At 40.9% G+C, this 13,781-nt stretch overlaps 1 protein-coding gene across 1 annotated transcript in view; it reads left to right on the forward strand.

The window, feature by feature from the left end:
- NOTCH2 (notch receptor 2) overlaps window positions 1-13,781 on the forward strand; it is a 153,542-nt gene that overhangs the window by 103,372 nt on the left and 36,389 nt on the right. The window contains 6 exon segments of the mRNA XM_032486927.1: window positions 853-1,008; window positions 1,498-1,686; window positions 2,640-2,753; window positions 3,520-3,633; window positions 5,389-5,622; window positions 9,328-9,438. Coding sequence (XP_032342818.1) covers window positions 853-1,008; window positions 1,498-1,686; window positions 2,640-2,753; window positions 3,520-3,633; window positions 5,389-5,622; window positions 9,328-9,438 — 918 coding nt within the window.

Below are 13,781 nucleotides of genomic sequence, written 5' to 3' on the forward strand. Positions count from 1 at the left end.
GGAAGCTTTCTATCAACTGCAGAGTTAACGTTGCTCTAGCCTCTCAACTTAACAGCTTCTGGTTCTAGAAATAGAGCAATGAAGGGAGGAATGTGATGGAATTCGATTGCTTAGTTGAGAGAACTTTGTGCCCAGCAGTTTTGAAATGTTCTTATACCTATGCCTTTCCAAAAGCCCCACCTCCAGCTTTGTAGAAGCTTTAGTCACCTCTTCTTAAGCTAATTGCAGACTGGAAAACCCAGTTCCCATGTGAACTATGTAGAATATGGGGCCTAGTAATATATTCAGAGTCCTGGGGGCACTTGAGTCAGAAATGTTGACACAGTTAAAAAGCTGCCCAGGTGTAGCTTGATGATGTTCTGATGCTAGCGAAATGCAGGTGGCCCCCTGATCATCAGGTAGTATGATTTTGGGGAAGTAGGTTGCCAAATAAAACACAGGATGCATGTAATATTTGAGACGTGCAGTAAAAAAAATTATGTGTTGTTTATCTGAAATTCAAATTGAATGGGGCATTCTCTATTTTTATTTGTTAAACATGGCAGCACAGTGGGAAGGGTATCTCCATTGTCCTGTGTCCATCATTTAACCACTTCACTTTATGGCCTCACTTTATCTTTCCTTGAGGAGAGATCTACCTGAGGGCTCAGGGTCAGAGCACCAGGGTTGTCTGCAGAAGCTCCTTGCTTTGCTGCTGGCTGCAGCATGTCCCTAAGATTGGATCAAGCAAAGGGGGAGTTGCCTCTAAATCTTCATATTGGATTTTGATGAGTGCATCCTAAGGTTTCCCCTCCTCCATGAAAGAAAAAACTGTTCCCCAAGTAAGGGATGTTCTCCTTGTTCCTGTGACAGGTCTCTTATGTCATCTGGATGATGCGTGCATCAGCAATCCCTGCCACAAGGGGGCCCTGTGTGATACCAACCCTCTGAATGGGCAGTACATTTGCACCTGCCCCCAAGGCTACAAAGGAGCCGACTGTACAGAAGATGTGGATGAGTGTGCCATGGGTAAGTACACAGAACCTTTCCTGTTCCTCATGGTGTCTGTTGAGCTCAGCAAGCATTTAAGCTGAAGCACAAGTTACTCTATGAGTATATTTCACCCAAACCTCAGATCTCACCTGTTACATGCCCACTGTTTATAACTAACCTTTCAGTGTAACCCTATAGTCTGTTCTAGGAATTGAAATGTGTGGGAGGTCTGTACTTGATTCCTAATGTAGATCCCTACCTTAGTGACAGTTTAGGTATAAGAACAGCAGAGAGCCTCTAGAGTTGAGATTGCCCTAGTGTGTCTTTCCTTCCTTCCTTCCTTGTTTATTTATGTACTTACTTACTTTCTTATTGATTGGTTGACTGGAAGGAAACAGGGAATTGAGGATCAGATTATTAAAGGCCTGGCCCTAATGCTAGCAATCTGACCAGCTTCTGTAGTCCACATATGTGGAAACTCCATCAAGTGCTTTGATCCTGGTAATAGATGCTTGTGTTTTTCAGCCAATAGCAATCCTTGTGAGCATGCAGGAAAATGTGTGAACACAGATGGTGCCTTCCATTGTGAGTGTCTGAAGGGCTACGCAGGGCCTCGTTGTGAGATGGACATTAATGAGTGCCATTCAGACCCCTGCCAGAACGACGCCACCTGTTTGGATAAGATTGGAGGCTTCACGTGTCTGTGCATGCCAGGTACACGGGCTATGAGTGTGTGGGGCGTAGACAGGAGGCACAGCACTGTGCTTCTCTTAGGTGGGGCCCTCAGTAGAATGTGGCAATTCCATGAGCTCTGTCAGCATTTAATCTCCAATAACGACAGCGTTCCCAGCCAAGGAGACCCTTAAGGAGTGAGGCCATGTTAGAATTCTTAGAGCTGTGGAGACCAATTCCATTATGTCAAAACCTAGATTCATGTGAGAGAAAAATTCAGAAATGATTTTTTAAATGCCAGTAGTCTTTGATTTAATAAAGGATTTATCATAAAAATTCTTTAAATAACAAGCTTTCCTTATCCCCTGATGTATTGCAAATAGCATACCATTCCATTTATAGAAAGTAATTTTACCCAGAATTGTATAGGAACTTGCCGTTTATGCATAGAGAGATACACACGCTTTGTTGTATTCTGGAGCTCTTCTGCAGAGACCACTGCTTGAGTCTTCAGCACAGCTAAACCCAGCTTACAATGACGGCTGACTTTGGCTGCTTTGCCTGATTAGGGATGCTAGCTGCTCTAGCCTTGGGAGGCCCTCCTGACCTTGACTTGCACCCTGAGAGCAGCAGCATCTCTGATTCAGCTGGTCTTTAGGAACTTGAAGTGAGGATCCTATGGACCTGGCAGTGTCTTGGAAGCAAGGCCTGGACTGGTCAGAGAATGTGGTTCAGTCTTTGTTGACTTGCTAGGTCTTAGCAAGGTCTTTGGAGGTAACTCTTCTGCCTCTCCGCAGTGACATAGATACCCAGGGTGTTCCCCTGTCTGGCCGATGCTTACAGTGACAATTTCCCATCATGGCAGAGTCCCCTTTACCCTCTACAGAAATGTTCATGCTTACAGAGGGTGTAGGCATCTTTGCAAATTTCTGCTTTCTCAGCTAGAATATGCCTTTTCCTTTTCCTAAGCTACTTGTGTGGTCCATTTTGTTCAGGTTTCAAAGGTGTGCATTGTGAATTGGAGATAAATGAATGTCAGAGCAACCCTTGTGTGAACAATGGACAGTGTGTGGATAAAGTCAATCGCTTCCAGTGTCTGTGTCCGCCTGGTAAGTGCCCACCACCTGCCCCTGTTTTCTTTGAAAGCACAAAGCTGACTGACCACAGGGAAGGGAGGAGGGAGAGAATGTGTGTGGGCCGTACATGAGGAAGTCATTAAAGTGAGCGCTTCGGGATAGGAGTGTGTGTGTACAGAAATGGGGGATGTGTTTCAGCTAGTCTATCTTCCAAATCCTTTGTGGCCAGAAGTCCAAGTCTATTCTGAATGGCCCATGACCTCTCCGTCTGTGTGTATATTTCAGAAGGTTCATACCTCACGGAAGCCTTAATTCTTAGGCTATTCGGGATTTAATTTTTTTTCCATGGGTAATATTCTTGAAACCCTTCTGTGAGAGTATTATTTTTAGACATTTCACCCATGGGTACAGAAACAGACAGCACAAGTCAATTCTTCCCAAAGAATGCTGTGTCTCCTTCTGCTCCCTAGAGCTGTGGTTGAAGACTTGCTAAATTTCCCGCCATGGTCTTTGTAGCCTCTCTTATTGTTTCTTCAGAGAGAAGGTCCCAGTTCCTCTGAAGCTACACTCACTAGTTAGGGGGCTCTGCCTGTTACCACTCAGTCCCTACTTTAACTAGAAGTGAATTCTGTGCTGGGAAGAAGAGCTTCACCCAGTTACTGTTAATAGTAGTTCCACAATGGCTGACCACTAGTGTAAGCCCTGCCCACAACAACCCAGCGCTCCTTGGGCAGCATTCTCATCGTAGGGAAGACACGGGGTGATCCTGTGACCTGTGTCATCACTGTGCTCTCTTAAGGTTTCACTGGGCCGGTTTGCCAGATCGATATTGACGACTGTTCCAGCACGCCGTGTCTCAATGGGGCGAAGTGCATCGACCACCCGAATGGCTATGAGTGCCAGTGCGCCACCGGTAAGATCCTTCTCACTTCTTATTCCATCCGTCTGAACTGAACGGGAGACCGTCCACTTCTAGCTGCCCTGCCAGGCCAGGTGACTAACATGGGCTGCTCTGTGTTTAGAAAGCGCTTCTTCCAGCCTGTTTCTTGCTGCTCTCACTGTTTACTTCTACAACACCTGCTTCCTTCACCACAGTGGTGCCCTGGCCTGGACATTTCCATGTGGTGTCCCTGTCTTTCTGGGTTAGATTTTGGCAGTGGTGAGTTTCCAGCTGGCTTGACTTATACTCCTTTGGAAAAGGGAAGAAATCTAGTTGAAAGCTTTTTTTCACTGGGGCTTCTCCATGGGAGGCTTGTCTGTGTGTTTCTTGAGGCAAGTGATTGAACAAAGGCCCAGAAATCTGAGCACAACGGTGTGCAAGGGCAGAAGTTTTCTGCATAAACGATGACTCGTGCTGTTAAGAGTCAGGTGTGTATTTGAACAGGGGAGAGGGCTGTGTCTGGGAAAGTTTGGGTCCTCTTTCCTGACTTCTGCTACTAGAGTCAAAAAGAATTATTTACAAATAGTCTATATTTCTGATCCATGGCCACATTTCTAATTTGGGAGTGAATTTGAATAAGCCAAACACCCCTTAATTACATGTTTGCTTCTGCAAAGACCAATATTGTGTACAGAAGAATTAGAAATTATTAGAAAGGTGACTTCCCAGTTTTTTAAATCTATTTAAGAAAGAAAGAAGTTATGAATATAATTCAAGACATTTTTCTTACTTTAGAAAATGGATTTTTAAAGGATTTTAAGCATCATGTGCATGATTTTTTTCTGATCACAGAAAAACACACTGAGTAATAAAAATAAACATAGAGAATTACTATTTTGGTAGTCCTGGAACATTACCACTTATTAGGCCTACCCAGAGTAGGCCCTGTCAGATGAACCCCTTAGCTTCCTTCTCTTTTCTCAAACTCCTGTCTTTGGTTGGAGAAGTTTCAGGTTTTATCTTCCTCTGGCCAGATTATGCTCATGGAGAATGACTTTCACTGGGGAGAGTTTATAAACTCATGTTTAAAAGGGAGAGTCTTTTAAAAGGATTTAATGTTGAATAAAGGAACTTTTATTTGTCCTTTTCTTTTAAATGTCATAACTATTCATTTTATTTAACAAGTATTTATTAAAAACTTACTCATTTGGTGGAGCTCATGCTGAGCATGCACGAGGTACTTGGTTCGATTCCCAGTACCTCCATTTGAAAAAGAAAGAAAGAAAAAAACCAAAATGAAAAACTTACTATATATGCATAGACCCCTGGGAGGATGAGAGGAAAAAAGAAAAGTTCTCCTTCCTCTCAGGTTAGAATTTAGAAGATAAGGTACATGAAACCATTACTGTAGTACCTGTATATACAGTTGGGCTTGGGAGGAAAGGAATATAGAAGTTAATATATAAAGGAAAAGTACTGTGAGCGATTCCTCACTGAAGCCCGACATGAAATGAAGGTACAGTGAAAGCGACTCTGCAATGAAATTATTGATTGTTTAGAAAAAGCTACTTGAATTCTACAAATGTGACTTGAAAAGCTTTATTTTCAGCGAGACTCTAAGCTTGCCTTATAAATCAATGCAGATAGTCAGTTTCGACTGCTCCTTGCCTGCAGTATGAGTTATTTAAGACATGGGATGTGTAGGACAAGTGGATGCAGCTACGTTTATGTTCCGGTGTGGAGTGTCTGCCTTGCTTCTTAAGCCTCTTCGGTAAAATTCCTTCCAAGGATTCACCGGTATGTTGTGTGAGGAGAACATCGACAACTGTGACCCTGATCCTTGCCACCACGGCCAGTGTCAGGACGGGATTGATTCCTACACCTGCATCTGCAATCCGGGGTACATGGGCGCCATCTGCAGTGACCAGATCGATGAGTGTTACAGCAGCCCTTGCTTGAATGAGGGTCGCTGTATCGACCTGGTGAATGGCTATCAGTGCAACTGCCAGCCAGGCACGTCAGGTGAGGCCACTCTGTCTGTGTTTCCTTCGAAGTCTCCACTGTTTCTCAGAAACAACTTCCACAGATGTCTCAGACCTTCCTGGCATATGCTTAGATACCTAAAAAACAGTCTTGATTCTGAGAAGCATAGCCAAAGCCACAGGCAGAAATGTCTCAGAAGCAGATGCTTTAGCCAGTAGAGGGATTAGAGACAAGAGCTTTACAGAGCTGACAGTCTTGTGTATGTGTTCTTCATTAAAAGGAGGAGCCTCACTTCAAAAAAAAATTGAAGTTATTATTTAAAGTTGAAAACTCTCTTGCTTTGGGGGCTTGATTTGAGTGTCTTTTTGTTTTTTTTCTTTAACCTCGACCTTACTCAGGTTAATGAAATTGGTCCTTTTTCCCTCCCTCCCTCCTGTTCTTCCAATAGTTTTTCCTCTCTTTCAGAGTCAAGTCTTATCTTTAATATGACACTTTTCTTCTGCCATTTGTCTCTGGTAGGCCTTGGGCATTTGAGGGATTCTGAGGGAGAGGAGAGACTGCAATACGTCCCAGTCACCGTAAATTTGAATGCAGAGCTGCCGTTTCTCATCTTAAGTTCACTGCTGTTTCCTGCCTCCAGTTGAATGACTGTGTGTTAGTCGTGAGGGCATGCTGCTCCTTGCTGGGGAAGTGTTGAGTGGTTTTCTCAGGCAGCAGCATTTCACAGCTTTCAGTGAATTCTGTTTTACTTACTTGAGGAATAATTATGGTCACAACTGTGGTTAATGGACAGAGAAGTTCTGTGTCTCAGATCAAAGGAAAATGTATTAGTGGAAGATTAACTAGTGTGTGCCTCTGTTAGAAGGGACCCTGCCAATACAAGGAGTGATTTATTGAAAACTCAGTCTCTGTTTAAGGAAAATGGCCTATGTAGGGGGCAAAGGTGGGGGAGGTGGTTAGCTGCCCTCATTTTATTTTGTTATTTCCAAATCCATTTCTTCAAACTTGTCAAAGGCCCTGGTCTTCATCCAGGACCTCGTACATGCCAAGTTTGAAAACAAAGTCCTTTTTGAGTTGCTCAAGCATACGAAAAACATCCCATGCCTTCCCGATTGAAAATGCCTTCCCCCTCCCCACGTTTAGATAACTCAGTAAAAGGGCTGAATAGATCTTTGTGAAACCTTCCAAAAGCAATTTGCTTCCGGGCTGGTCCCCAGACATGAGAAATTGCAGTACGAAAAGAAATTTGAGAGATTTACAAGCAATTGAATGGATGCCTTTAGAATGGTGGGGCTGTTTTAGGCTTTGCTATCGTTTCCATTACAACAGAAGTACTGGAAGACTGGGTGAGTGGTGGGCTGGCAAGCACCTTGTTTTCTCTAGGATTATATCATTGTGCCAGGCTGGATCAGGTGTGTTCCCTGGGGAGGACGGAGAAGGCAAGGTGTAAGTAGCTGTCGGTGAGAAAGGTAAGCAGGAAATATCAGCAGTGTGCAGGCAGCATAGAGGGAGGGTCCAGGTTCTCTGAGAAAACGGCCAGATCCATTCCTGTAGCGGTTGGAGAATTAAAGCAAAGAGATGTAGGCAGCACAAAGAAATCTTGGTCTGTAATAGGTGGAGAAAGACCTGGTTTGTACTAGGAGCCTGGGTGAAAGGATTCATTCAGTTAGTCATTATGAATAGACCTTGAGTTCTAGTGTAAGAATCCACAGCCCATTCATAGTATGGTCTGAGTTGTTGGGCGAGGGTTTGGATGAGTGTGTGGACAGAAGGGATGCTTTACAATGTGCTGATTATAATTGTGGTTTCTCACTCACCGAGTACTTAACGTGAGATGTACTACCCAGGGTCACTTCTGATGCCTTCTTTCACCTGTGGTTTTATGATAGGAAAGTAAGCTTTTGGGGGTTTCAAGTCACAGAAACCACCTTGAATAGCTAAAGGAATCATCAACAAACAAGCAAACAACAGTGACAAAACAGGCAAGCAGAAAGAATTTTGCAAAAGCACACAGAAGCATCTTACAGATTCCCAGTGAGAACTGGACAGTGAGGCTTTGGGGGAGATTTGCAGGGCCACACGCAGACCGTAGGTCACCCAGTTCATGTTCTAGCGTTCCAGTGAGACAATCTCATTGGCCCAGCTTGAGCTGGGTGTCTTTTCCTGCTAGGATAAAATGTGGGTTTTGGGGGCAGAGTCACGTTGGACTGCCATGATTTCCTGGGGCCTGCCCTGGTCCACTGTGAGTAAATAGAGGATGTCAGTCGAGGGCAGACACACCTCCTAAAGGTATCCCCTCATAATCAAGGAATGTAGAAGCCCTTGCCTCTTTTGTGGTTGGAGAGGCCATATAGCCTCATTAATCACAGAATGCCAGTGTAGTGTGGTGGAGAGTACAGAATCCGGAAAGCTAGGTTTCCCATCCCAGCTGTGCTGATGTAATTGTGCAAGTCCATGATAAAATGGGTGTAGCACAGCTTGATTTGACGGGGGAGTGGGAAGAATAAAATTACATAAAATGGGAGACAGAGTGCTTTTCTCATTAATGGCTCAATAAAATTTTAACAGAATAATAATTATTAAAAATATTAATGTAAAGTGTGAGTGAATAAAAATTATGGCATTTTGTCATGGAAGTTTTGTTTGTTTATATCCTAATGACCAGGCTTTATTTTTAGGCTTTTTAAGCTACCAAGGTATTCTTCTGTGGTACCAAAAATGTATCACTAAATTCATGTTAAATAGTGAGATATCCTGGTATGTTCAGAATGGTAACAGTAATGATTGGTGTATTCCTACTATTTAGTTACCCATATCTACAATTGAACCTTCCTTACCATAGCCAAACTCTACCGTTCATCTGGGGAATAGACCAGGAGGAAGGCTGCATTCCCCAAGAGGAAGTTATCCGACTGTTTAAGATTTATCCTGAACTTTAACCCATAATAGTGATAGTATCAAGCTTATAGTGGTGGGTGCAAGTTCCAAAATTCTAATTTTCATATGAAAGCTTAGATTTTATCTTTGAAACACAATACTGTCATAGTTGTTTCCCTTGAAGTGGCAGGTTTATTTCTTTCACTTAGTATTTGATAAATATTTAGGTCTGAATAGCCCTGGTTTGTCTGTCAGCTGTTCTTTCAATTAAAATGGAATTCTATGAGAAAAGCAACTGTTTCAGTTTAAAACTCAATCACACAACTTTTCCTGGAGACAACTCTGTACTTCGGCGTGCCAAGGAATTGCTTTATGTGTCTTTCCCATTGCATCATGCAGAATGGTAGAGGTATACTCAAGGGTCAAGGCACAATCAAATTATAAAGTTAATAATTTTGACTACTTCTCCAAAGTCATTCTTAAGTGAAGCTATCTTTTTGTTAAGTATTGTTTTAAGTATGAGTGCATAGAGGTAAAAAACAAAAAGACCACTGGTACAATTAAGAGCCACTGACTTAATTCCTGCTAAGATGACAGCAGTTTTGTCCCTGTTGCTTTTGCACCATTAGTGCAAATGCCAACACAATGAAAAGGACAAGAAGTGGCTTAATATGATTAATATAATCATTTTGACCCCCTGATCCCACGGACAGAGTCTGGAGGACTGCACTTTGAGAACTGCTACTTCCCTGTACTCAGGGCTGGCTGGATACTCTTTAGATTTCTTAACACCTAGCATCACAAGGAGAGATCACTGCTATTTCTGTGCTGATATTGCGTGGTTTCTCTTTGCATTCATCTTTGCAGGTGTTAACTGTGAAATCAACTTTGATGACTGTGCAAGTAACCCCTGTGTGCATGGAGTCTGTATGGACGGCATTAATCGTTATAGCTGCGTCTGCTCACCAGGATTCACAGGTAATGCTCCTTTTGTTGGGTGGCTCCTCCTTGAGCCCCATCAAAACTTTAGGAAAAAGGCGTCTAGAAGGGAATTACTTTTCAAATATTTCATATTTCTTTGTCTCTTGGAAAGTTAGAAATTTGTTTCTGTGCTTCTCTGGCCCAGTTTTCTACTTACAAGCCTTCCCTAAACTGTAACATGAAACTTTTCATTAGTTAGGATTTTTAGACCATGTGTTCATAGGTACCTGAAAAGAGTTTCTATTCAGACCATGAGTTTCTGTCGCTGTGCTTGAGCTATACGGCTTCCAAAGCCCCCTTTATTTTTCTACACTTAGTAGTGAATGCCTTCTGTAAAGCCATAGCCTAGGAAAATTCTATGAAAACACCAAATGCTTTTTTCTGAGTACTTTCTCCATGGAACATTATTGAGTGAGGCCAAAACTTGGGAGGACCAACCTAATTTGGCTAGCACAAGTGAGACTTTTTTTCCTTTGCAGGAGGAAGAAAATAAGTAGCTAAAATAAAATTGGTTATAATTCTTCTTAAAGTATAAGCTGCTAGAACATTTACACACTGCAAACATGTGCATACACAAACTCACACACATCTTCTCTCTTATCTCTTTTGTTGCTACGAAGATTGCCTTTATCTCTTATCCTCCTCATCAAAAAGGGCTAGAGTCTACTGAGGAAATCTGAAGCCTCTTACTGACACACCTGCTTGTTAATGGCACCGTCAGAAAGCATATGTGTGCCTGTCCCATTCTTTCAGTGCCACATACTAGCGGGCACTTACATAATGACGCTACCATTTTAAACCATGTGGTCATTTGCAATCACTGTGATAAAATTCCCACAGAATTTTTTAAATTATGATGTCAAAAGGCCATTGGAGACAAGTGAAGAGAATGTGTGCCTCTTGCTGGCTGGTAACTTACCTTCCTCTATATTTCACAATCCTTTCAACTGCTTGGTGTGAATTTGGACACCAGAGAGGACTGTTTGTGGCCCACAGGGACCACGGTAATCTCTGTTCAAGGGAAGATCACTCGGAAGATGGGTATGATGAAAGCTCTTACATCAAGTGCCCAGCACCGCTGGTGGTAGCCAGGCATACTTTTGTCCTCAGACTTGTTACTCCAAGCTTACATGACAGCTGACTGAATACACAAAACTTCCTGCTGGATAGGATGATATAGATTCATTTCTATTAAACAGATAATAAGAAGAGAATGGCTACCATTTACTAAGGCCTCATTTTGAGCTGGGCATTAAAGTGCCGAATCTCATTTAATTGTCACTGCTATTATTATTCCCACGGTATTGATGAGAAACCCAGCGTTTAGAGAGGGTAAGTAGCAGTACCAGTGCACTATGGCCAGGATTCCACCCCAGGCGGTCCTATTCTGGAGTCCACACTCCCACTTCACTGAGCAGCCTAAGTGGGTGCCTATTGTCGTTTCTTTTTAGATACATAAGCCTTAGACTGGACTTACATTTTTTGGAAATGTCAGTGAATCATATGCTCTCTCTTTTTAACATTTAGCAAATCAGGAAGGTCAAAGAGGGAGGACATAGGCTAAAAATATTCTAAAATAAACTTAAGGTGTAGCACGAAACTACATAACCAAGAAATGGAATGTTTTGGTTACTGGGTGGTACTCTGTTCTTGGAACTGTTTTCCATGTTTTTTCTTCTTGTTTTTTTAAATCAGTTGCTGAAAATACCAGCTGTGGTATATACTCATGACCTGCAAATATGAGGTGTTTTAGTCTTGCCTTTGTTTTATTTTAATACTTTTTTTTTTTTTTTACAATTTTAATAACAGCTTTAAGAGAGTTGTTTTTTTTTTTTTTAAGACTAAATTCTCTGTTCTCTGCAGACCTCTTTATACCTACTGATTGAGTGGGAAAAGTAAGAAATCATGTGTTTTACAAACTACTTTTCAGTTTCACCTTCATGTCCATTATTTTGCTGACTTCTCATACTAGTCCATAGAAGTAGATAGGTTGGATATGAAACCAGAAACACAGGTAGCCAAAACTAAAGTAAACCAGTGGGACTACATTAAACTTCTGCACAGCAAAGGAAACAATAAGTTGAAAAGACAACCTGCAGAGTGGGAGAAAATATTTGCAAACAATGTATCTGATAAGGGGTTAATATACAAAATATATAAAGAACACATACAACTCAATAGCAAAGAAGCAAATAATCAAATTAAAAATTGGACAAAGGACAAGAAAAAATTTTATAACTATATATGGTGATGGGTGTTAACTAGACTTATTGTGGTGATCATTTTTCAATATATGCAAATACCAAATCATTATGTTGCACACCTGAAACTAATAAGTTATATGTCAGTTATACCTCAATGAAAAATGGAAACACATTTAGGCAATAGTAGCTAAACTCAATTTTAGAAAATATTATTGGAAAATTCCCAGTAATTTCCAGGTAGAGGATACAAGAAGTGTTTAATTCTCAGAGCTTCATGACTTAACTACAGACTGATTGTATTTTTAAGTTGTAAATCATTATGTGTATTTCAAAATCTAGTATCATCTGAAACACCATGAAGTTTTGAAAGCTTTACAGCCTACCAAACCCTAGTGATTCTCAAATAGCATTGGAAAGGCTAATCATGAGTGGCTACCAATATAGCAAGGCCTCATCAAAATGTCATTACACAACTATATCAAATTACAAAAATACAATAAAAAATAGTTAAGAGTTTTAAAATCTCATCATCTCTTACAATATTTTCTAATCAGGAGTAAGGTATATAAATGTTTATAAGTTATAAATTTATACATGTTGAGCACGCAATTGCTTTTGGTCTTCATCAAGCCAATAATGGCACATCCTGAACAGGCACACTGCTAAGCACAAGGAGGAGTGAGGAGCATTGCATTGTGGCAAAGGCGGTAGAAAATGAGTCTATGCCTTTAAAAAGATTTAAAGTATGATCAGGAACTCAGACTGCATGCATAAGAAAATGACTAAAGACTAGGAAAGAAAGTTTTAAACAAGGTACATACAGTCAAAAAAATGCATAAATGACGAAGGACAAATAAATGTTTAGAATCAGGAGAAAAAAATGAGCAAAGGACTGCTTTTTACCAAAGAAGACGTACAGATGTCCAACAGGTACATGAAAAGATGCTCAACATCACTAATCATCAGGGAAATGAAAATCAAAACCACAATGCGATACCCCCTCTCACCTGATAGAATGGCTTTTATCAAAAAGATAGGTGATAACAAGTGTTGGCAAGGAGATGGAGAAAGTGGAACTCTTATACACAGTTGATGGGAATGTAAATTGGTACAGTTGTTATGGAAAAACAGTATGGCAGTTCCCCCAAAATTAAAAGTTGAACTACCATATGATCCAAGAATCCCACTCTTGAGTATGTATCTGAAGGAACTGACATCAGTATTTTAGAAGATATATCTGCACACCCATGTTCACTGCAGCATTATTTACAATAGTCAAGATATGAAAACAACCTAAGTGTCCATCAACAGATGAATGGATGTATATATTACATATATATGTGTTGTATATATACAATGGGATATTATTCAGTTGTGAGAAAGAAGGAAATCTTGCCATTTGTGACAACATGGATGAAACTTGGACATTATATTAAGTGAGATAAGTCAGACAGAGGAAGACAAATACTATATATCATTTATATGCAGAATATAAAAAAGCTGAACTCATAAAAACAAAGTAGAATGGTGTTTAGCAGGAGCTGGGCTAGGGGATGTGGGGGGAGATTGGAGAGATATTGTTTAAGAGTATAAATTTGCAACTGATAGATAAATAAGTTCTGGATATATAATGAATAGCATAGTGACTATATTCAACAATACTGTACCGTAAACTTCAAAATTGTTAAGAGAGTGGACCTTAATTGTTCTCACCACAAAAAGAAATGATAATTCATGTGACGTGATAGAGGTATTAGCTAACTCTGTGCTGGTAATTGTATTGCAATATATAAAATATATCAAACCAGCGTGTTACCTTAAACTTATACAATGTGTATGTCAATTATGTCTCAGTTTAAAAATTAACAAAACAGAAAATTAGATAGGGACGTTGTCTTATCCTTATTTAACAAATAAGGCGACTGAAAGATCGAGCTTGATGTGTCCATGGTCTTAGCTAGTGAGCAGCACCACAAGGACCGTGAGTTCCCAGAAGGCAGGGACCTCCCTAATGATCTTTCTAGCCAGCATCTGAAACAGTCTAGCATAGAGGAAACCTCAGTAAATGTTGCTAAATGAGTGACCAGAGCTCACTTAGGGAATTTCTGACATCCAACACTAGACTCTTGAGTCTAA

This window comes from Camelus ferus, chromosome 9 (assembly GCF_009834535.1).
Source record: "Camelus ferus isolate YT-003-E chromosome 9, BCGSAC_Cfer_1.0, whole genome shotgun sequence".
NCBI classification, from domain to species: domain Eukaryota; kingdom Metazoa; phylum Chordata; class Mammalia; order Artiodactyla; family Camelidae; genus Camelus; species Camelus ferus.